Source organism: Ictidomys tridecemlineatus, chromosome X, assembly GCF_052094955.1.
Source record: "Ictidomys tridecemlineatus isolate mIctTri1 chromosome X, mIctTri1.hap1, whole genome shotgun sequence".
NCBI lineage: Eukaryota > Metazoa > Chordata > Mammalia > Rodentia > Sciuridae > Ictidomys > Ictidomys tridecemlineatus.
Window position 1 is genome coordinate 114,341,488 of NC_135493.1, and position 25,312 is coordinate 114,366,799.

Genomic DNA, 25,312 nt, shown 5'->3' on the forward strand with positions numbered 1-25,312 from the left:
AATGTCTCCCAAACAGGATGGGAGAATGACTGGAAGGGGTAATGAAGAAATTTCAAGGTAGTGGGAGTGTAGCATATCTTGTTTGGGAAGGTGGTTACGTAGATGTCTATGTCCAAGTTTATTGAACTCAACATATAACACTTGATAACATATCTCAACTGTATGTAAGTTATATCTTAATAAAAAACACAGTAACTAACTCCATCCTCCTTGCAAGATGTTATATTGGGTTTTACTCCATTTGCTATTTTCATACATGACTATCCATTTAAAACTTTGTTAGGTCCCTCAAACAGAGCCTGCACAATACTAAGGACTCCTTATTTGTTTAATGAATGAGTAATAATCAGTCATAATAAAATGGAAAGGAAAAGTGAAGAAAAATCAGTATGTAACACTGAAAATTCCTATGATTTCTATTCTCCTGAGAGTCAAAATCACTGCAGACACAGGTCCCTATTCCTAGTAAAAAACAATAACCCACCATTTAAGACATCTTGCTTTTATTTACAATACAAGAGGAGGCAAGAAATTAAGAGAAAGGTTTTGTCTCCTGGATTTTGAAGTAACACCACATAATTATTACTGTATTTCTTAACTCCAGTGAGATAGACTGAAAAACATCTGATGAATCACCTTTTCATTCATAAAACCCTGCTTATATCTTTCATCATTTTTATCCTCCTAGAATAATAGCAGAGAAACAGTACTTGATGGGCCTGGAAAGGTCTAGATAAGAGTGCTGAACCACCTATTAGTATTCTGCATGCAAACCCTTCTCTATAACCCAGAGTCATCCGTATCCTGGCAACCCTCAAAATTTCATTCTCATTGAATTGCTAGATCTTTATCAAAATATAATTATAGCCTTAATTTGAAAGATAAATTTTGATTGCCAGTGCCATGCCCAAAGGAAGAAATAATCAGGTGGGAGAGCGCTTAGGCACAATTGTTAACCATATAATCAATGTCACGAATCATACATCCCCTAAACACACACACACACACACACACACACACACACACACACACACACAACTTTGGGGGAAGTTTTGAGGGGAAGAGTGAGGAAGGGAAAATCCTTGAGGTATCAGACTTAAACTTTGTAATATTATGTTTGCTTATCTTTTCATGCTGTCAATTCAAGTACCTGCCATCTCTTCCTAACTGGAAGAGTTTGAGGAAGCCCCAGGTTATGTGTCCTGTTTCTGTGGATGTCCACAGTGGCTCTACCTGGAGCAGGATGTAGCTCAGTCTATAGGCTGCCTATCACAGGTCAAGTTTCTTGAAAACAGACTTTGAGATGGCCATTAGTGTGTGGCAAGCATATTAGGAAATGCTCTCTGGGTCGGCACCTATGGAGGAAATGAATTAAGCAGGACTAGGCAGAGAAAGAAGTTGGGCTGAGATATAGTCACAGAAAAGGTCTGACTGGTCTCATGAAGAACTTTAATGCTTGAATGATCTGCAGAACTGTCCTGAATTGAGGCAAGGTGGCCAAGCCTTTTATAGTCTTATACTGATCATTCAGTAGGCATGTGCTGCCCTAGGAAGGGTTGTGACTTTCTGAGTGGGGTGACTTTTCTCAGTGAAGAACAATTCCCAAAGAAGGACTTGATTGTGAGCTATCAGCCACCAGCACCCAGCTCTGTTGAGTGAGTGCTTGAGGGAATAAGTGCTTGATTTGTAATGAAGAGGGGGCAAGTGGACAGTGTTTCAAAGTAGCCACTGCAATCCCATGGTCTAGCGAAAAAAAATGAACCTGGGAAAAATGATCTAAACTAGATCCCTGGTGAATTGATCCTACTAGCCCATTTCTGCAAAAGGGTGGCTTCTGAGGCAGCCAAAGTCTCCTCCTGTGTATGCCAAGTCCCCTCAGAATGCATGACACTCTGGGAAAGAGTAGATGGAGATTAGAGATAGCTCTGTCTCCTCATTCAATTGGTATGCTCCTGACTTTCTAGAAACTATCCTTAATTTATGTCTGAGGGTGGGTACTATTATTTTTTAAATGGACACTTTTAAGACACTGTAGGGGAGGGTCAAGAGAGCAGAAGCCATACATTTCAATTCCCTTTCTCTTTGGTCAGTCACAGACTGAGTGCTTCTTGGGGCATAACTGGTTCACGATTTGGAGAGGGAGAAATAACCAAGCATATGTAACAGTCTTTCTCCATTGGAGTAAAAGGAATGGATTTTATTTAACCTACATTTTAATATATAGTCAACTTCTCCTGAGACATTTGGGAATCCTCAAATTTGTAAATACTGAGCCTTCGGACTACACCTCTATGGTAGTATGTGTGCCTACCTCCTGCTATGCATCCATCATCTTTGTTAATTTCCTCTCCTGGAATCTGGCTAGGCCTGTGACTTGTCTCATTCTGTTGGTTAAAAAGCCACAGGCTCAGCCTAAGAAGGCCTGGAAGCTTCTGCTTTTGTACTCTTGGGGACCCTGACCTTCCAGGCAAGAAGTTGGAGAAACCACATACAGAGGGAGAATCTGAGCCTATATAGAAAGAGACGGAAGTACAGCTAACCCTCACCCCAGCTAAGCATCGCTTCTAGGTGACATCCCATCTGACCAACCACTAGCAAGAGCAGCTAAAAATGTCCAGTTGAGCTCATCCCAGATGGCAAAATTCTAAGCCAATAGATAGGCTGTTGTTTCTTAAGCCAGTAAGATTTGAGGTGGTTTCTCATGCAATTATAGAAGAGTTCCAAATAGAAATTACCTCAAGGTCAAGTGACTATAATCATCATTCCCACTCCCACCAAGTCAACCCCCTTTTAATCTTGCACCAAAGAGTCTCTCCTTATCAAATGGTGCTTTTCACAAAGAAACAAACTTTGTGTTAGTTTACAATAGATTCTGCTTACACAAATTATATTGTTATATTGTGTTCAAATATGTAACAACAAATCTCAACATTATGTACAACTATAATGCACCAATAAAAACATGGGAACAGAATTACTGCCTACATAATGGTGAGTAGACCAAAATCTGAAAAAAAATTAAAAAGCCTTACTAGGCTGTTGGAGCTGCAGGTTGGGGTTTGGGCTTCTTAAGCAAAATAGCTCAATCCCATATATCAATTTCATATGCTTGAGGCTCAAAGTCATGCCTCCACAAATTTACAAATGATTCCCTGACATGGATCTTCAAGGTTACTCACTAAAGAAAAAACTAAGAATGTTTAATTCTGAGTATCAAGGTCTATGTCAACTAGATACCCCAGAGAGGGCCAGATAGGAGTCCACCAGATCAGAGGGGCAACATAATAAAATAAGCCAGGACTGGATTCTGAAGCCATTGAACTCAGTAGCAAATCTCAGATCTGCCATAAAACCTTGGGCAAGTTGCTTACTCTCTCTGTGCCTCAGTTTCCTCATCTGTAAAATGGGGTAATAGTAGTTCCTACCTCCCAGGGTTATTGTGAGGATTAAATGCACTAATGTATATATAGGGCATAGATTGATGTCCAGTTATTCTGTGCTTAAGTATAAGTGATTATACAGTAAGAATTGGAAAAAAATTGCACATGAACTTTAAGTCATACAAATAACTGTTTATAGCAACTACACACCAGGAGAGGATGCCAGTTTCAAAACTATATCATATATATCTTATTATCTGTTTCTATAAGAGGGCAGGTCATCATAACAAGAAGGAGCACTGAGCCAGGAAAAGGGGATCTAAGTTCTTTTTCCAGCCCTAATGTGAACTAGCTGTGTGATATAGAGCAAGTTATCTATAGAATGGGAATAATGACAGCAACTTTGCCTAAAGGGACTGGACTAGATAGTCCCTCTTTTATGTTCCTACACTTTTAATATCTCTTTGAGGTGGTAAGGAGGAGGCAGAATTGCCACCATTTTAAAGATGGAGATCTGTACTGTATTTTGGCTAGCTGATTTGTCCAGACCAAACTCAAATCCCAAAGTAGAGATAAAAAGGGGCTTCTCTAGACCAGAGGGTATATTGGCACAAACTACAAACTCTTTCCTGGCCCCCTTGCTGTTAGACATGGTCATGAGATTGAATTTGGGTGCTGGTGAAGAATGTTGCTTTCAGGACAATCTTCCATAATCTCACCCTCCCCTTTTGCTGGCTGGATGCAGAGGACCCCACAGTGACTCCAAGGCCCTAGGGAATGGTATAGCCCAAGAGGGGAAGAGACCAGACTTCTTATCATTGCAAGCCAAAAAGCTGATTTGACTTTAAGTAAGAAACAAACTGTTACTGTGTTATACCCCTGAGATTTGGGGTTATTTTTGCCTTCCCTGACCAGTATGCTCACTATAGGTCTTTAGTTAATTGCCAATTCAAGTTTTTGATCTTCAAGAGAAAGTAGTCCCTTTCTATCTAAAAACAAGAGTACACTGACATCTTATTTGGTATAGGTTGAACCAAATCAATGATGTTTTCATGGAATCAGAATTCTAACTCATATCTCTACATCTACTCTTCTAAGCTGGTCAATGTTGGCTACTTTTGCACTGGGCCATTGGGCTACATTTGATTGACATTTGTCCTACATCTTCCCTGGGTAACACAAACATGGGGGGGGGTGGATTTTAAAGGTAAAACCAGTTAACTCTTTGCAAGCCTCCACAAGAAGACTGAAGAAATGTTGAATTTCTTGGAGGTGTTCTGTTTCCTGAGCTATTCCTTCCCCAAAATCAAGATCTCTATCTTAAAATTTGCCCAGTGACTTTAGTTATGACCTACAGAAAATAAAGGTAACATTTTTAAAATCAAAATTCACTTTGAAAAAGAGGGGGAAATCTCCTCACTCCACTGTCCAAGGGTTTCCATCTGCAAAGAATAGTATCTTAAATAGAGAATTGGTGGTGGGCATTCACACCCTGGCTTTTATTTCTTTCAATGTATAAGAATAATATTTATATTTTTTCAGCAATTACCAATATATTCTAGCAAAAAAAAAAAAAGAAAAAGAATCCCACCATTCTACCAAATCAGGAATGGGAGGTGAGGGATAGATATTTTTCTTCAACCTGGACTTTGTAATCATTGATACCAAATAAAAAGTGAATGGAGAAGAAATGCAGGATTTAAAAAAAATATATTTTTAGTTATAGATAGACACAATACCTTTATTTTATTTATTACCTTTTATGTGGTGCTGAGAATCGAACCCAGTGCCTCACACATGCTAGGCAAGTGCTCTACCACTGAGCCACAACTCCAGCTCAAAATATAGCCTTTTAAAATAAATAATGGGAAATGCCTAGCCGGGTTGCAGGATCTATGACCCACAGAAGATCTGGGCTTCCTGCCATCTGCAGCAATCACTGAAAAGTTCTCAGTTCCTTCCTGAATCCATTCCATGGGGCACCTGCCTCATTAGCTGAGTGTAGCCCCCTTCAGACAGGCTGAGTGCCTCTGGATTCCCAGGAAGAAGCTCCTCACTCTACTGTCCAAGGGTTTCCATCTGCAAAGAACAGTACACTAGGAAGATGGTATGTTTTGAATACCACCTGGACGCCTTGGTTCCTCTGTATTCTAAGCCCAATTCCTTTGGGGGAGGGGTGGCCTGCTAGAAATACACAGGAAAAAGCCCCATATATATTTCTGGGTGCAAACCAGGGGGATGGAGAGCTACAGATGTCCATGATTGGGGGAGGGGAGGAATCCCCATGCAGGCTCCCATCCTCCAATCTTGCAGCCCAGTTGCCTTGGGTCTCACACAGCAATGGATGAGGATCCTTAGGGCTGCTGCCTCCTCACACATCCCAGCACTATAGCATCCCCACCTTGCTGAGACGGGAGGCTGAACTGCTCTGAAGGCTGTGTGGACCTGCTTTCACACTATGTAGGGGTCGGAGTTTGGCTCACCCCCAGACAGCAGAGGAGGGAGACCCCCAGTCTTGGAATTGTGGGGTCAAGCCAAGCTGCATCTCCAGCCGCAGGGCTATTTTTAGATGCTGTTATCTTTGCTTTGCTCACAAGCAGCTGTGAAAAACAAACTGGTGACCAAGAGGCACGAAACTGCAAAATAAAAACCTCATAAAACAAGAGCTTCAGAACTCAAGAGCATAGCACACAGTGGCAAAGCACTGTGCACCACCATGGCCCGGCCTGCTCAGCCTCCCCCTCAGGGGGCCCAGGTGAGGCTTTGCTCTTTTGCTGCAAACGCATTCCTGGCCCGGCATGCCTTGAGTAAGTCCTGCCTAGGCCCACTGCCCCAACATGGCCAGTCAGGCAGGCAGCCATACTCATGCCCACAGATGTTGACCCCAGGGCCAGGTGTGCTAAGGAAACAGGGTCGATGGGGTTAACACTGCCACAAACTGAAAAGCTCTAGCTCTCTGGCTTCTCTCTTCCAGTTCATCCTACCGTCTCTTTGCCTTATAACATCACAGCTCCATGACAGTGAAACCCTGCACAGGGAAAATGTCACCCAACACCAAGTGGCAGGGCAGGAAAACAGGAGGGGGTGCCAAGCAGACCCCCCCACACTTCCTCCCATCTCTTACAGCCCCTTCAAAGGCCAAGCCTCAGGGCGTCCTTCCTTCCACTCGAAGCGCCCTCGAGTCCCCATGTCCCCTGCAAGAAGCCCAACGCCAGGCGCTGCAGCCCCTGCAGACCCCTCCACCCAGCTGGTAAGGGCCTGGGTAGCAGCGTGGAAAAGTGCCGCCCCGCCCCAGAACCCGGCATGGAGGGGTGGGGAGGAGGCGGCAAACTTCAAAGCTGCAGCTGCAATATGCTTTTTGAAAAATAAAATAAAATAAAAGGCCCCTAAAAGCCGGCACTGTTCCCCTCGCCCCTCTGAGCTATGCGCGGTCCACCTGGACCTCCAGCTCACCCTAGCTCAGCTCTGCCAAGGGGACCCGGCTCTCAGACCTCAGCCACGGGGATTTCCTGTCAGGCTAGCGCGCTGCTGGGCTGCAGCTCATGTCTCCCCCACCCCCAAGTTCACCCACCACCTAGAGATGCAAGAAATTAGTTTTAAATAATGTCACTTGCCCATACCCCCTTTCCCCAAGCTGGTCCCATCTCTCACACACCCGTGTGGCCTGGGCTGCGAGTCGTGGAGGAGCATCCCGGGGGGTTGCGGTGGGGCGCCGCGCCGAGGCTTGCCTCCGCGGGCGCCCGTTCAGGCTCGGGCTCAGCCCTGGGCAGCCCGCCCGTGCATCGTTCGCTCGGTGCAGAAATCCTACCGCCCGTGCGCCCTGGGCGCGCCGCCGGGCCCCGCGCCGGCTCCCCGGGAATGCGGCCGTCAGGTGAGGTAGGCATGCGTGCCGGCTCCGCAGCGAAGCAGCAGCTGGCTGGGGCGCTGGGCTTGGGGTCTGCCTCTTCTCCCTCTCCCCGCAAAGGAGAGGCCTCTCAGGAGCTTGCCAGCGCCTTGTTGCGTTAGGTCCGCATTCCTCCTTCTTTTTTTCTTTTATCTTAGTTTCTCCTTCAGCGGCAAAAAGAGAGATCGCAGGAATCCATGCCCAGTTCCAGCCTAACTCGGTCCACAGGCAGAGAGAGAATTATGAATGGATGCTGCCTTCTGATGAGGAAGTCGACTGGGGAGGTCTCTGCGCACGGCGCGCTCCATCAAAGCAGGGGCATTGGCCCCTCCACTGCTTCAATGCTGCAGGCTGAGCCACCTAATTGACCACTGGGAAATCAGGTGCCGGGAGACCTGGGCGGGACGTAGCCCCGGGGCCACGCTGGCATCGAGCGCCTTGCCGGCGTAGACAGCTTCGATTTACAGCCCAGTGAATGGAGAGGACTGCGGCAGCCAAACCTCCCGGGCAGCAGGCACGGTTGCACCAACGCTCCGCATGCAGCCACCAGGCTCCACGAACATCTCCTGGCTCCACCGGGCTAACGGGAACCTAGCTGAAAAGAATCTGTCCCCTGCCGCCAGCCGCAGTGAGCTGCAGGACTCAGCCCCCAGCCCCAAACTCAGCAGCGCGCGGGAGCCGGTCACAAAGCCTGGCCTGTGCGCTTAGACGAGCTGGAGGTTGCGGAGGATCCCGGATCCGGATTTCTTGTACCTGTGCGTTTCCTTCTCCCGTAGCGCGACCGTTGGGGCTGCGCGTAACCCATGCCCAGAGTGGCGGCGGGCTTGGTACATCACCAACAGGCTGGACCGACCGCAGCTGCTCAGCACCGCACCCCCGTGGCTCCCCTCTCACCTCCCTTGTCCCCAGTCTCTGGCCAACAGTAGAGGAATCAGAGACGCCAACCATGCCAATCCTGCCATCGGGGGACAGAGGGTGGACAGGGACCGGCGTAGAGCATGTGCCTGCATGTAACAGGAACAGAGCTGCCCGAAAAATGTGACATTGCGTCCCCTCCCCCCATTCATCTCCGGACGCTGAAGCCTCACATCCTAGACACAACTCACTCTGCCCAGGCTTAAAAACACTGCAAGGACAATGCCTTTGCAGCCATGTATTAATCTCCAGGGAAGGGTGATTTACTAAACCAGCTCTGAGGTTGAACCAGGATTAAAAACCATGGCAGTGTGTGCCCATGCCTTAGGCTGGCAGGTTCTATATATAACAACCTAATGCAGAAGGCAGAGTCATTTAGGGCCACTTAAAGCATAGCACTTATGGGATATAGCCTAATATATAACAAGGGGAAACCCAGTGAATGAAATTATCCAAAGATGCCTTGTGGAATGCTGTCTTGGTCATCTGTCTGAAGGCCTTTGAAACACATTTAGGGAAAGCTTGACCATTTTCTGACTGGGCTGCTTATTTTCAAATAGGGAGGTTTATGCCCTGGGCAGATTTGCACGTGTGAGCAGTATTATGTCCCCAGGTCTGTAACTCCTTCGTAATGCACAATTGTGGTAAAAACTTATCTAGCCAAGGTCACAAGAAATCACAGGGTCTGTATGAGCATTAGTAAAAAAAAAAAAATATTTCCTAATTGGCATTACTATGAATTAATGATTGTGGTCACATAAAGTATCACATTGAACCCAAGTTAGTCTGGGTTGGCTGTTCTCCTCCAACCCCATTCAATGCCAACCTCCTTGGAGGGCTGCCAGCTCCCAGCAAGGACAGAGAATCTGGCTGGAGTCCCCCTGGAAAGCAGTATGTCTAGGACAGGAAGGTGAGAGGAGGTAAGAGGCGAAGGCATAGCCACTTTCCCAGTGAAGGTGAGAAGAGAGCCATGAACCCCAAAGTTCAAAGGGTGGATGGGCAAAGGAGGAGGCCACCAGAGAGGGAGACAGAAAGATGAGTCAGAGAAGCAGGAGCTCAGGAGGGTGGGGGATGGGCCCCCACCTCAGAAGCCAGGAGGCGAGTTTCCAGAAGAAAGTGGGATCAAGAATGCCAAATCATGGAGAGATCAGTGGGAGGAGTTCTGTCTGCCAAGGGCTGACCTGGACCCAGGCTTTGGGAAGGCCTGAGGGATGGGAGGTGTGGGGTATGTGGGAAGCCCACTTGGAGCTTCTAAATATAAAAAGCAAGTCTTTTCCTTAGCCTTGCTCCTTGAGGACCACCAGCAGTGGCAGCACCTGGAGGTTTGTCAGAGATGCACATTCTTAGGCCCCACCTAGACCTGCCACATCACAGGGGGGGGGGGTTGGCCACCATCTGTGTGGTGACAAACTTCATAGATCAAGTTCATTTGGGGAATGGGAAGCCCCACCATGTATTGGCTCCAACCTCTCAGGCCTTGAAATGGGAATTTATGTTAGGGTGAGCGAAATGGTCGCCCTCTGCAGCAATCCCTGGCAAGATCATGAGTGGCTGGTGGCCAAGTCACTAATCACACACCCCAAGGAGATGAATTACCTTGCTCTGGGTTTTCAGGTCTGCTCTATCAAGGGAGAGCCTGGATGATGAGGTCTGGAGAATTCCAAAATGCAATGAAACTGGCCAAGTCTTTCCCCCTTTGTATCAATATTTACAACAATGAAGTGGTTGTTAACAAAGATGATGGAAATAAGACTATAACCAGATTGTTTAAATTTGAATAAGGTTTTAACAAATCCCATGGCATAAAAGGGGAAAAAAAACATGGACTTTGAACCCAGAAAGACCTATGTGTGAATCTTAGCTCCTCCAGCCCTTAGCAGTGTAGCTTTGAAAAAATTATTTGACTTCTTGAATCTCGGTTTCCTTCTTTAAAAATGAAAACAAGAATATCTCATTTATAGGGTTGCTGAGAAGAGTAAATAAAATGATAAACATAAAGCACAATGATGGTACCTGGTACATATTAAAAACTCAATGAATGTACTTCCTTCCTTTCTGTCTGAGGTCTTCACTCATAATGCTCATATTATGTTTTTTTTTTTCTGGGGTTCCCATCCCCTGTACAGCATTTAGGGTTCTTGACACTTCCCATGGCTCAAGGGTTCAAACAGAGGCACTTATTGAGCATCTCTGAGATGCCAGGTATTGTGCTGGGTGCTTGTAGGGATAGACTAGAGCCTGGACCCCATTAGAACTGACATTATAAGGGCTGAGTTTATATCCAAGCCCATGTGGGTGGTCCCACTTATTTTTTTAAAGCTAAATGTACCAGATCTTAGGAGAAAAATAATTGCAAATGTGTCCTCCCTTAGGGAGTGCTGATTACAATAATCTTTTTTTTTTCTATAAAGGGTCAGACAAAGTATTTTAGGTTTCGTAGGCCAAATGTAGGCCACCCCATTCCGCTGTAGTAGCTCAAAAGTAGCCATACATAATGCATAAATGAACTGATGTGGCTGTGTTCCAGTGAATCTTTATTCACAAAAAACAGGGAGTGTGTGGGATTTGTCCCATGGACCATAGTTTGCCAAGTTCTGATCTACACTGTAGCTCAAGACATAACTATTCCTTTTAACTGGTATTGCTAAGAAATGTAGAAGTCTATACAGGTGATTTTCCACAAAACTAAAATTTATTAAAACAAGAACAATTTTCTGAAGGGCCTCATTGTTCTAAACCGAATTTTATAGTTTCTGTGGAAGAAACTGGCCAGTGAGCTGTTCACCACACTGTCTCTCTCTTTCTCCAAAAGCTACACTACATTTCCCAGCCTCCCTTGGAATTTTAGTTATACCTGTAACTACGTCCTGGCCAATGAAATGTGGGCAGAAGTGATATGTGTCTCTGGGTCTGGCCCATAAAACTCCTCACTCCGACACACACTCTTTTTTTCTCCTGAACATAGAGGCTCTTGGGGGCAGCAGAGCCCCAAGATGGAAGGAGTCTGGGTACCCAGCTGACAGTATGCTGACCTGCATAAGATGGCATGTAAAATGAGAAGTAAGCCACTCAAATGTTGGAGCTTTTATTACCAGAATTAGCCTACCTTGAGTAATTCACTTTCCTATCTCTTTAATCAGATGATATAAAACACAATCGAATGCTTTGCTGATTACTTAGGGTCTTTATTAAGAAGGCTTATTATTGGTCTCTATGGTAACACATTCCTAAGACTTTTTTCAGATTTCCAAGCTCTTCCTTTGAGATTTAGTTCTCTGCTGTCATTCCTCTCTCACCCTCCCTCTAGATTCTTTGCTATAGTTTGAAACCACAGTGGGATGCGGAAAGCAGACACCATGGCCAGGTAACATCTGTCCACTAAAAAAGAGTTACTAATGGTCTGAGCAAGAGCCTAAAGGACACAATGCATAGGCTTGCTCAGAACTATTGGCAGCCTTGAAAGACTTACTTCCAAGTAAGCTTGCACATCCTTCCAACACGTCCTTCCTTGCACAACCTTAGGGTTGTGTTCCTGATAGCTGAAGTCATCGGAAGCTCAGTAGCTCTGAAAACAGTGAGCTATTTCTGTATTGTCCAGCCTACACATTTTCAAGACTTTCATTTTTCTACTAGTTATCTTGGGAGAGTCCATACTACCTACAGGTTCTAGTTTCTTTCCCTTGACATTCAAGGACCACTCAACTTCTGAAATACTGTCACTTTCTGATTTTCTACCCATAAATTATACCTGTTATAGGCTCCAAATCTCCACTCTAAATTCACCTTTTCTGCTTAACTAAAATCTGTTGTTGCTGCCATCAGATCTTTGTCAACTCTTATTTTGTAGGAGCTGGAAGAATCAATTCTAAAAGGCCAAATAATTTTATTCTAGTTCCAGAGGTATTATAGTACCTTTATATCTGAAAGCAATTTACTACAAAAATCAAGCTATGTTTTAAACCTGGTCTTTGGATTATTCTGATAGGTGGGGATATAATCCTTTCCCAGAATGATGTGGGGAACAGAAAAGGAATTGGTGAGGCCAGATCAAGGGAGACTGGAGGAGGTCAAGGGGGTCTAAATACTTTAAGTTTGATTATATTCTTATTGAAACAATCATGTGATTGTTTTTATTTATTGATTGATTCACTTTTGGTGCTGGGGATTGAACCCAGGAGTGCTTTATCACTGAGCTATATCCCTAGCCCTTTTTTTATTTTGAGACAGGGTCTCACTAAGTTGCCCAAGATGGCCTCAAACCTGCTAAGGTTGGCCTTGGATTCACTATCTTCCTGCCTCAACCTCCTGAGTCACTGGGATTACAGGGCCAACACACCTGGTTAACATGATCATATCTAAATGATCCTCTTAATCTCTTTTTTCATCTACAAAACAAGGAGGGTGAAGATCATCTGTAAAGTTTCTCGGTCTCTCTCCTGACTATTCTTCTATGAGACCTGGAACAAAAATACCTTCCAAAATGATTTCTGATCACCAGTATTTTCTTCTTTTTCCCATTTCCACTTGACCATCCTACCTATAACTTCAGTATCTGCAAGGACAGCAATATTCTCTGTGGTATGCCAGGGTCTGGGCAACTTTTTGGTCCCATACTGACCTTGTTGATGACCTTGGAGAACCTAATTCCAGTTCTACTCTCTTTCTATCATGCATACCCCCTCCTTATATTTACCCAGGGCTATTTCCCTGCTTTATTCTTTTTGGCTTAAATATGTGCTAAGACCTAATGATGGAAAGCCAGTTTTACCATTGAGGCTTACTTGCCTGGAGCAAGTTGGATGTCCCCTCCATAGATACAGATGTGGCTGAGCTTTCCTTCTCATCTGTCATAGTAGCAACACATTATTACTGCCGTTGGCCCCACCAGTGCTCACCAAGGGACCCCACAACTTCCAGAAGAAATTACTGCTATAAAATGGATCAGTCATTCATAAGGAACTATGTGTTTATTCATATATCTTTTATATCATAACAAATGTAAATTAATTTCAGAGCACGACTATCCCAGCTAGTATCTATATGGCTGCCTGTATAAATTTTTTCTCTCCAAATTCTTCAAACCATCTGGCATAAACTACTGTATTGTGACCTGTTAAAATAAGTAACAGCTGTGATAATCCCTCTCGATTTATAGCAAGCTATAAAACTTTGCATATACTGGCAATGCATATAAAATAATAAATAAAACCATTATCATTCTGTGCTGTCTTGGTGGGAATTATGATGATTTAGCCAAAATGGAACCCTATGGAATGCATCAGAGAAGTATCAAGCAGAGGTTTTATTCAACCTGGCTTTCCCTAGCCCTGCAAAATCAACCTCACTACTTAGAACTCCTGTTTATGTTTGAAAACTTTACTCAATGCAAATGCACTCTTTCTGAAAGAAAATGGTTCCCAATAGATTGCTGCCCAACTTCTATTATTTCAAAGCCTTCTTTTATGATGGTGGATTCCCCAAATTCCACAGTATATCCAGACCATAAAGAAAAAACAAGCTATGCACAAGTCAAAATGTGAAATAATTTACAGCATGAAATCCAAGATCGTCTTGGAATTGTTAGCTGTGAGTTATGTTTGCAAATACTGCCAAGATCCCAGGTTAAAAACACTGTATCAAAATCATCTGTCAAAGATATGCAATACATGGAAAAAGACAAGCTGGTATCTGGCAGGGAAAGGGACAAGTCAGCTTTGATTCAAGCTTTGTAACAAGACAGTTACTCTGCCCAAGACACATGGATTTCAGAAAGCTAAGGGAGAGGGAAAGAAACTACCATGAAATGACATGACTAACATGAAATGACTCTTTACTACGTACTGGGAATTATGCCCATAATCTTATTTAATCTTTACAATAGTCCTATGTCTTAGATATTATTATTCCTGTTTTATGGTTGAGGAAATTGATGCTCAGAGAGGTTAAGTAACTTGCCTTAGGGCATCCTGATAACAAGTTGCAAATGTGATATTTGAACTCAGGTCTGTCTGATTCCAAGGTTCATGCTATTTCCAACTTACCACACTACTTTTTGGACAGTTGTCTGAAACCTTTTCCCACCATGAACCATGGACTCCTCATTGTCATGGCCATAGGTGATTCCTGCTTTTTTCTCTCCACTTAGTAAAGTCTATTTGAATGAAAGTGGGAGATAATTATTGGAAGAACTTCAAATCCATTTTAATGTATATATTTAATTCTTTGCAAATAAGGTACTTGGTTATTGTGGTAGATTTTAAAATAGACACAGCACTTTTCAGTTCTTCCCATCAAGAGGTAGAATTAATTTCTCCACTTTGAATCTAACAGACTTGTGACTTAATTTGGCCAACCAAATGTAGTGGAAGTGAATTTGTACATATACTGAACCTGGGCCTCAAGAGGCCTTGTAACTTCTGCTTCTGCTGGTCTTGGTTCCTACACATGCTTGCTGCCATTCTATAAAGAAGGATAGGCTGGCCTGCTGGATGATGAGACACATGTGGCCCTCTCATCTTGGTCCACAGCCTGTTAACACCAGACATGCGACTCAGGCTATATTAGGTTATTCAGCCCAAGATGACTGACTACAGATTCAGAGGCAAGCTCCATGGAGCTTAACTGAGTCAGTCAAGACCAGAAAAACTACCCACTAAATTTTAAATCATTAAGTATTGGAATGGTTTGTGATGCAGAAAAGGCTAACTGATGTACTTCTTTAAAATAAATTTTGGGCCATATGTCAAAATAGATACTAATTGTTGAGAATCATTATGGTTTTGAACACAGCAATTATAAACTAGAGCTTTTTAAAAAACAAAAGGTAAGTCTTTTTTTTTTTTTTTACATTTTAAGTTGTAGACGGATATAATACCTTTTTAAATTTATTTTTATGTGGTGCTAAGGATCAAACCCAGTGCCCTCACATGTGTTAGGCAAGCACTCTACCCCTGAGCCACAACCCCAGCCCCCAAGGTAAGTCCTTTTTGATGGCTATAAGTATTATCACAACTCAAAGTCTTTACATCACCTCAATATGACTCATTAAAGTATCAGTTCAGAGAGGATTCCTATGGATAGAGTTCCAGAAACCCACCTTCCCTCCCCTGATTCTAGGCTTAGCAGGTTGATGTTGGGTCACATAGTTTGAGGGAAAGAGTCACCAAGGTGAGCATTCCAGAGCTATCCTCAAAAAAAAAAAATCAGTAGATGGAAAGAAGAGAAGAAGAGAGAATGTGTTTAAAGATTACAAATGCCAGTGCAATAACCCCATGAATCCCTCAGGAACTAGAGGAGTAATGCTGTGGAACAGAAGAACTACAATTTTTTTTAGAATGTGGTGTCAGCTTTGTATTCAACAACAGTCATAGCTATCTTCTTAAGAAGACAGGGAATTCAAAGAGGAGAGGGAAAGAGAAGTCCACCCTCCCCTTTTCACACACTTTGGGAATTTATGGATGAACACTCTCAAAAAGAAGGAAGGAATAATTATCAACTAAACAAGAGACAAATTGAATTATCCAAGAAAATAAGAAGTAATGGTTATAACAAAATACCTAGAGTGATGGTTCTCAACCTTAGCTGTATGTTGGAATTTCAACATTGTGAAAGCAAGTCCAAAGCCTGCCTTCTTAATCACTACATTAATTAGTAACTTTATTTAAGAGGAAATATGTTCCCATCAGTTCCTAAAAAAGCCATTTCTTTTTAAGGGAATGCTAGTGGATAACATATTAGTTGATGATATATTAGTTGATTGTTTGGCTATCCTAACATCTGGATGCTTGGGATTCTTATTTTCTTAGTACTTAGAACTTTGAATATTTTTTCACTTTATCTTAGTATCTTCTAGTTGTGCAAACATAAAACATAATTACACAGGCAATATTTACATCTATATGTCTGTGGTTTATCATTTCATATTTACAGTACTGATGGAATGAATTAATTTAGCTCATTTGGGTTCTTGGGGAAAGGGATACCTAAGGAAAGGGAGTCCCTTTTAGTTGACTCTGGTAAGGCTTTATCAAGAACAGATGAAGAAGGAGAGAGAACGAAACTTTCTTTGTAATCCTGAGAAAACATGTTGTTGTGTTCCCAAAGCAATTTTCCTACATTTGCAGTTAAACATGTACTAATTATGTTCCCCAAATGGGGGTGTTTTACTTGAGCAACTTTATGAATTTTCAAAAACCTCTCTATTAGTGTTTGCCATCTCTCCTAGTTCAGGCTCTGAACTTGCTTCTCAACACAATAGCAGTTAGTTAGATGAAAAAGGTCATCAAAAGCTATCCACATGGACTGGGAGGTGTCTGAGAGAGCACACCATGATAAGAAATGCAAGCAATATTGCATGATTGTAACATCTAGCTGGTGCAGGAACATCAGAGACACATTCATTATCATTTAAAAACTAAGAAAGGGGATGGAGAAAAAAAAGATGTTGAGTCCAAAAGTTGTTCATTCCAGCCAACAGGTGGCGCTGTTGGCATAGGGCAGCTTCGTGACTATCAGAGGAAGCCTTGGGAAATTTGGGAAAGCAGATGGCCATACAAAAATGGCTGATTGTAGAAGGGAGATATTTAAAAAAAGGTTTTTGTAGCTGCAGGAATAACTGTAATCATATCTGCTACTTATTTTGTTCAGAGACCTTAAATGAGATAAAGCGTAATCCCTCCAAGCATCTTCACCAAGGTGCTGAAGGTAAGAAATTATAGGGCAAGCTATCTTCTTTCTCATCACTGAAAACACCATCTCTTTGTGCTAATCTGCCAACATGCCCAAGCCACAGTGTGGGAAATTCTGCATTGTAACTTCTTGACCTGCCACCACCTCCAGCACTTGTTAATCCATCACCTTTTATGATCACAAAAGACATTTACAACTCTCTCCTAGGAAATGAATATTTGAACAATATGTCATTGGTAAACAATGCTGGGTAATAAATATATCAGTTACAGGCAGTCGAGTTAATTAGCAAAAAGTTCTGCAGTCATTAATGGAATTGAAAGAGAAAGTAACAGGCCAAACTCATCCCCCTCCCTTTTCTCAGGCAGGACAGGACTGGATCTGTCCCTTGCCTAAGTGACACCTCTTCCCAGCTCGAAGTCTTATTTTAGTGGAGGCCATTTTTGCTGATCGGTTTTTGTTCCTTCAAATCAGAACCGAATTCCCTTTTCCTTTGGATGACTCACACAGGGATTATAGAACAGGCTATAGCACATCTTTTAACTCTTCATTGCATTAAGTGTTTCGCCTTTCCCTAAGGCACTGTATGATAACCTAAAAACACCACCCCCACATTTAGTTTGTGGGGTCATTATTTTCAAATCCCTGTAGGCAGTATAACTTAGTGGTAAAAAACATAGGTTTCAGAGTCAAACAGACCTGAATCCAAGTTCTGGCTCTGCAACATCTGAAGTGTAATCTTGGGCAAGTTATATAAATACTGTAAGCCTCATTTTCCTCATCTATGGAATGAGAATAATAATTGTACCTGCATTAAAGGGTTGTGATGAGGATCAGCCAAGGCAGAGCAATTAGAATAATCCTGCTGAGCACATAATAAGGAGACATTAAATGACTTTTAATATTAACATCCTAGTTTTCCTCAACCACTGAACCCAAAAATCTCTCAGTCCCCACATCAATGGATAAGCTCCTCTCAAACACATTATATCAATCATTTATGATGCAAAGATACTTAGCCTTTTATCTTAACTATCATACTTTTTAAAAGAAATAAGTTTCAATGCTTCTTTCCAGAAACACTATGAAATCATTGGAGGATAAACAGATTAGGAGTAAAAAAAAATAACTTGAGTGAATATTTTTGAAGTTACTAAAATCAGTTGTTGAAAACAAAGATCCCAGGAGAAACGGCAACATAAGGTATTGGTTTTATATTTACATCTTCACTCCAATATCCATCCACAACTGAAACTGTAAACCAGCATATAAGATGTTATATTGGGAAATAGAGTGAGAGTTTAAAAAAATAGTCTTTTAAGACTTAGTTGGTTTTGCTTTCATTTTGCCAGAGATGAACTGACTGATATTAACTGAAGTATGCCAAGATCTAAAAGGTTGAGAATCCACCTCAGAAAGGACAGGGTAAGACTTGAGGGGAAAAGGTCAGGGAAAAAACTTTCATTAAGGATCCTGAAGGTTTGCTCATACCATGCCACCTCCTAATAACAACAATAATAACAACAACATAGCTTGGAAGGCTGCAACAGGAGGATTGCAAGTTTGAGGCCAGCCTCAGCAATTTAGCGAGGATTTCAGCAACTTAGTGAGACCCTGCCACAAAAAATAAAAAGGGCTGGGGATATGGCTCAGTGGTAAAGTGCTCTTGGGTTCAATTCCCAGAGCCAAAATAATACTAATGATACAACTATAACCACAACCATTTATTCAGTCCTTATCATATACCAAGCACTGTGCTGTGTGTTGTATTTCCATTATATCACTCAATCCTCACAATAACTCTGTAAGATTTTGCAGAAGCTAAAGCTTAGAAAGGAATAACCACAGAAGGTTTATTTCCTGGCTAACACATTCCTACCAACCTATCAAAGGGTAGGTAAAAATCTCTCCTCCTTCAAGTTTCTCAGTTTCTTCCCCTTTTCCTTTTCACCACCCCTATTTCACATTCACTTTTTCTTTCCCTGTTTTAGAGTTTGATGCCTTTGTTGTGGTTGTTGTTTATTTTTTAAATAGATACACTTGGAGACCTAATCATACACTGAATTGGTTCTACAATTCTTTGACTGAGTGCTATACAGTTGGGTGTCTAGATGTGGCTGTGACACTTTAAAGGTAGAGGGAGTCCTCAGCTTTGCCCCAAATATAGGGGCAACATGTAGGACAGGTTCTGTGCCGACAGAATATTATCTACAGAATAGGCTTAGACGTCTATTAAATTGCAATGAATTGGATTTTTGCCCTTTACCAAGTTTCAGATTTCATAGCTATTTTCTGCTTGATATGTTGGGCCAAGGGCAGAAAAATGTCATTGTCCTACAGAGAGCTCCAGCCACAAGAATGTTGTGGAACAGGAAAGGAAGTCATTTTTTATTATTGAATTCAAAAGTTTTCCTTCTAATATGAATCAAGAGTATATCTTATCTCCTAGATATTTCTTCTGAGGCCATCAGTGGCTGGGCCTGCCACCCTCCTAGAGAAGGAGAGTAGACAAAGAGAGGCGGAATGCAATTTGGCGGCAAAGAACATTTTTCCCTGGCAGAAAATGGAGTGACTTTTAGCTTATCTGCTGTCACCTTGTTAATGTGATCATTGTTCTTCAAAATAAAATCTCCTCTTCTTACCCATGATGTCTTTCGTGTAAAAAAACATTTTTAAAAAGCAGCAACTAAAAACCTAGAAGAAAGGGGCAGAAGGGGAAAAATAAAAGCTTAATCAAGAGAAGCTACAAATCAACTTCTTTCCAAGGAGAAACACTCAATACACAATTATCTTAATTCTCCCTGGTGGCCATTTTGCTTGTTTTCTAAGATAGCTGTGGAAAACACTAGAAGCCTATGGCCCTGTCATCACCCCTGGTTTTCAGAGCAGGAACTACAGGCCTGCATTGGTTGGGATGTGGAATTTATATTCCATTTAAACCAAGGGTTCTGCAGCTGTGGTGTGTGCCCTGGCTTGTTTTCAAGCACATCCTTATTTGAAAATTAATCATCCCACTCTGACTTGTTGGTGAAGGTTTCTAGGGATAAAAACTTAGATGGAAGAGGGAATCCTCATTATTAATGGCCAAATGCCATTCATGGCAAGCATAACAGAAAGACAAGGTGGTGAGAGAAGAGTGATTTACTCTATCTTGAAGAATAAATCAAAACTTCCTCCTTGCTCAATTGTAGGGTAAAGTCAAGAAAGGAGCAAAGATAACATCCCTAGGAGGCCTCAGTTCTTCCAAGCTGAGGAAACATTTGCATGTTTCCCCTTATTGGAGTCTGACATTTGACCTCTGCCTGCCAGAGAACCAGACCTGTGTTTCAATTGTGAGAGAATGTGGCTGCCATTTTGGGAGCCAGTGGTTCTAGTCACACTCAAGGTCAATGAGTTATGGCCACACGCAAGGTCATGAAAAGTAGTATTCCTCAGGAAAGTAGAGTGTCTCAGTATTCTGGCTGAGCCAAAAACACACACCCAGGAGGCAGGGGGGCCCAGCTATCCAACACAGTATTCAAAAGCACTGGCTGGGCTTCAGAGATGAGAAGATTGTGCTTTGAACATAGACGAGTAACTTCCACCTCAGTTTATCTATATCTGCAGTGAGGTTGTGCAGGATGGGGAGAATGTGGGCAGGAGATTACAGTTGCTTCTAGGTTCCTGCAGACTTATCCCTTCCTAAATCCCATCATTTCCTCCATTCCCCCATACCTTCCAGACTCAGAAAAAGCAAGAATCAACCAAAAGCAAACAATCAAAACAAAACAATAACAAAAATCCAACTTGACTTGATATGCCTTAAAATCCATCCCAAACTTACTACAACTCAACCTGTTCATCCTAAGAGAGTCAGTTCAAAAGTTCCCTCCTTCATCGGCCTCACTTGGCTTTGCCTGCCATCCCACAAGGGAGAGTTGGTCTCTTCATCCTGTGCATGGGCCATGAGGCACTGTGTCTAACTCAGGGATCAGTATCCTCCTGACTTGTAAGTCCTCAAGGACAGAAGTATGTCTTAGTCATGCTTGAAGCTGAGCCAAGGCCAGTGTCCAGGACAAGGCTGCTGCTTCATAAAATTTTGCTCCCTAAATGCTTGCCTCCTCCAAGGTTCTGTCCACGATGAACAATCAAAACCCTACAGAATAGAAAGCAACTCAGTTTGTAGCCAGGAAAGAAACCAAATCTGGGACAGAGCTGCTCAAATATTCTATTGAGTCACATTCCATAAGAGAGACAGAGACCAAGAAACTTCCAGGAATTTCTGAATGGTGAATTTTCATGCTGTCTTTTTCCTGGCTTGCCTGGGCATGCTCAATCCACTATAACATTTGGCTACATGCCCTCCCCTAGGCACGCTGTTGGTATTTTCATGTCCCATCTGCCAGTGCCTCTGGAGGACATTAGGATAAGTGGGTTAATCCAGAAAGGACACCCGCTGTCCTGGCCTTCTGCCTAAGGCATGTGAATGGAGATCAGCTTCCCAGACACAAAGCTTTTGCTTGTGCCAGTGGTATATTATTTTTAATATTATTATTATCCACAGCTGTCATGGATTGAGCTTCTACTAGGTACATCATTCTAAGTCCTTGGCCTGCATTCTATCATCTCATCCTCATTTAAAGATACACAAAGCAGATACCATTAGGCCCATTTTAAAAATAAAGAAGCCCTGATCCCACAAGTTATCCAAAGCACACAACCGATAAGTAGCAGAATAAGGATTCAAGCTCAGCTTTGACAAACACCAAAGACTTTTTTCCCCATGCCATGCTGCCTCTCCAAAACCTAACTATCTAGAAGATGAAACCAATAGCAAAAGCCCACAGGGTGAAAACAATGGATGTTACCAAAGCTGTACTCTGAGGTAGATTTATAGTTTTTAATTCTCGTTTATTTTTTAAATTGAGCATTCAATTTAAGAAATATTCTGAAAGTTTAAAATCTCAAGTAAAAAATATAAATCTGGATAAAAATAATTTAAAAATTGGAAACACCAATAAAACTGACTTCCCCCCCCCCATAGATTGTAGCAATGTATCTCTGAGTGCAGGGTTACCTGGGATGAACTAAATGGCCTGAGCTGACTCTGGTACTGATGTGAAAATTTTACTTCTGGAAAGGATGAATGCCAGGAGATTCTGGACACCCTGGCCACTGACTATTGGTTAACACGAGGGTCTGGCCCCCAAGAGTTTGCCTGATAAACCTAAATGGTTCTCACACACCTGTCCAAGCCATCAGAATACCCTCTTAGGCTCGATGTCATAGAAGCCTGAAGCTTGAAGCACAAGCTCCACTTTCTCTGAAAGCTGTACTGTCTCTCTCTTTTAAGCCTTTTCCAAATATTGTTGATCAGTTAACAAGATGTGGCATTATTGGCATGTTCTATGCCTTTCTCCAGGTTGCAGAAATTCAGAGGAGTTTGAGGTGAAAAGGAAGCAGAGAGTTTTGTTTTGCTCTGAATTATTCCTATGCTTATAAGGCAATCATATGAAACAATTGTACCATGGCTTTAAATCTAGTAAATAAAATTCCCTTTGAGACTCCAGTTTGAAAGATGTTGAAGATCATAGTAACTACATGGTTTGTGTAATAAACACATACCCCAAACCTCTAACATTTTTATAATGAAACCTGGCATAATAAAATTTGTGTAGAGGCAAAAGCAGTCATTTTCCCCTCAGCTTTCATTGTGCCAAATGCAATGTTTGCCAAGTCCTTCTTGAAGACATCTTTGATTCAAGGCCTGGTCTCCTCACATGAGAGGTGTCCATAATCATCTGGGGTACCATGACCTTGTTGAGACTAATGCCCAAAGATAGCTAAACTCATAACATACCAGCAGCTGTGAAAAAGTTGAGCTCTCTGCCAAGTATCCCTGTAACCCATCCCTGTTCCTCCTGGCTTGTCGGCCACCTCCAGGACATGGATCTTCAATTCTTGAAGGTAAGCTGGGTCAAGCTATTCAAAAGGTCTTCTTGCCATCTTTCTACTCAAGCTTAAACTGGAAACTTTTGGCAGGTTTTGACTAGAAGGGCCTTCTTGCTTTGGTACTTCTTCCCATTACTTAATCCTTCAGGCCTTTTGAATAAATGCTACCTGGATGTTGGACACTCTCCTCTGGACCCACTGATACATATAAAAATGTGTGAACTTAGGTCCTTAATTGTGCCACTCAGTTCCCTGAGGAAAACTGGGGGTCAGAGTGAGAGTGGAGTTCTTACTCTTACCTAAGCCAGTGATTCTTAACCTTGGCTGCACGGTGGACTCCACCTGGGGAGCTTTAACAAAAATACACTGATACTTGAGCCTACTTCCAAAGATTCTGATTGGCCTAAGGTGTGGCCTGTACATAAACTCATGGGTAGTCTTCCTAAGTATATATGATTTTAGGGACTCGAAATTTGAACAACTTCTCCATTGCAAAGTCTGGAAACCACAGTGTCTTAAGTACACTGACCCAGGCTCAGTGGCACCCATCAGAAGCTGCCTTCTCCACACATAACAAAGCTACACACACCAGTGCCCACCCCCTATAACTACACCTAGAAAAGCAACTCAGAGGGAGTGTTCTCAGTTGGCAGGGTGGAGCAACACTTTCACTGAGAAGGGTTGCATACAATGTTTTTGATACTGGTGAGACAAATAGGAGACCCTTGCAGCTGTGGCCTTGTATCACTCTCCACTGATACAATGGAGAATGGCTGGCTTTAACTCTTGCACTCTCTCCCTCCTAAGGAATAACCTGACTGGGGGCCATGGAGTCTAGAGAAGAAATATAAGTAAGGAGCCATCTGACATTAAGGCACCTGAGTAAAAACTGAAGGGTTAACTCCAATGCAGGAAAAACACTGTCAATAATTCAATGCTTTCCACATAGGGTTCAATTGTGTAGCAGATTTGAGGAAATAAAGGAATACAGTGAAGGATGGTTTAAAGGACTAAGGAAGGCAGGACAGGCCTCAAAGACTTGTTTAAGGTCACTTCACTGAAGATGAAAGAAAGGAGTTGGGGAACTTGGGTCTGGGGACTCCCAGTTTCAGGGCTGTTTGGGAGCCATAGGGAGATAAATCTCTGTAATCTCAGAACAAGGGCAAGATACTGAGGAATTCCTCAAAGACAGGAAGGGATGGGGTGCCAGAGGAGAAGAAAGGGGCAATCAGCCCAGTGTGATGTCAGGGAGGGAGCAGCCCCTTCTCAGCATCCTTGAGCTAGAGCACCAAGATCCTCCCTGGAATCCTCACTTGGATCACCGTCTGCACCCTCTCTCATAATGTTCAAACATCAAAGCAGCACAGGAGGGAGAAGTCCTTTCCTTGCACCAGAGTTCAAAGTAGAAAATGTTGGCCAGCCAGTTTGAACAATCCAAGGATCCTCAAAGCTTAAGAGCTGCTGACCTTAAATGTCAAGGTCAGCTCTGAGTGAGGGTCAGATTTGGCTTCCTTTTTGCACATCTGTTCCTGTGAAAGGGCTCACTTTCTTCAGGAAACATACTTCTCCTTCCCCCTGGAAAGGAAGTGCTATAGTGCAAAGCACTCTCCATTAAACCTTACCTCCCCCAGCTTCCCTCCCTCTTTGTCTTGCCAGAAAATGCTGCAAACCCCAAATACCTGCATCCTTGGGCATACAGCAGGTGAGAGCCATGCTTGGATTCCCGCTTTGCTTCTTAAGGAAGGGGCTTTTCTTCTAGCAAAGCCCTCTCTGAATGCCAGAGAGCTGAAAGCTGATCTGCTTAAGTCAGCACATAGGGCAGGGGGGTTGGGAGGGTGAGAGGGGGCAACCTTCCGGCAAGGAGGATGGCAGATTTTCACACAACCTCTGTGTTGCTTCTGGGACTCCCCCCTGGAGAGGGAGATGGTCTCACCCAAGTATGGGGCCAGCTGCTAATCTCTCTGGGGTTCACTTGAATGGCAAATCAGGACTCCAGGGCAGTCTCAGACACACCCTGTCTCCAGAGGAGGGGCTTAGCCCTTTTCCTTTCTCAGCCCTGCAAGAGTTTAAAACACAGTGATACTTCTTCAGAGCCTTGGAACTCCAAGTGCAATTGGCCAGGGGATCAGTTGCATGGACATCACCTGGGAGCTTATTAGAAATACAGAATCTCAGGCCACATGGGCTTGAGAAGCTCTGCCAAGTGTCATGTGCCTATGAAAACCATGAACACATGGTTAGAGACAGGAAGCTGAGCAAATGTTAAAATTTAGGGAGCCATAGAAGCCCAGCCCCTGTGGCAACTGCCCAATCACGAAAGGGACAAATTGCATCCCATAGCTCCACAACTGCTCCAGGTTGCCACCCCCTCTTCTCACAGGCTAGCTGGGTTGGCTATGAATTTTTAGGTTGGTGTGAGGGTGAGCTATTCAACAGGTCTGCAAATATTTGCATGCACACTGAAAAGACAAGGATGGTGGCAGGGGTGGATGCAGAGTTTGTTCTGTGCAGGTTG

General features: G+C 43.0%; 1 protein-coding gene across 3 annotated transcripts in view; it reads right to left on the reverse strand.

Annotated features, from left to right (window-relative positions):
* Nhs (NHS actin remodeling regulator) overlaps positions 1–25,312 on the reverse strand; it is a 338,149-nt gene that overhangs the window by 76,157 nt on the left and 236,680 nt on the right. Inside the window, exon 1 of one of the 3 annotated variants that reach the window (XM_040292156.2) lies at positions 7,036–7,604. The exons of the other annotated variants lie outside the window; for them this stretch is intronic. Within the exon in view, the coding sequence (XP_040148090.1) occupies positions 7,036–7,264 (229 nt within the window). The 5' untranslated portion in view covers positions 7,265–7,604. Of the gene's footprint in view, positions 1–7,035; positions 7,605–25,312 lie in introns of those variants that run through there. 3 annotated transcript variants of the gene reach the window in all.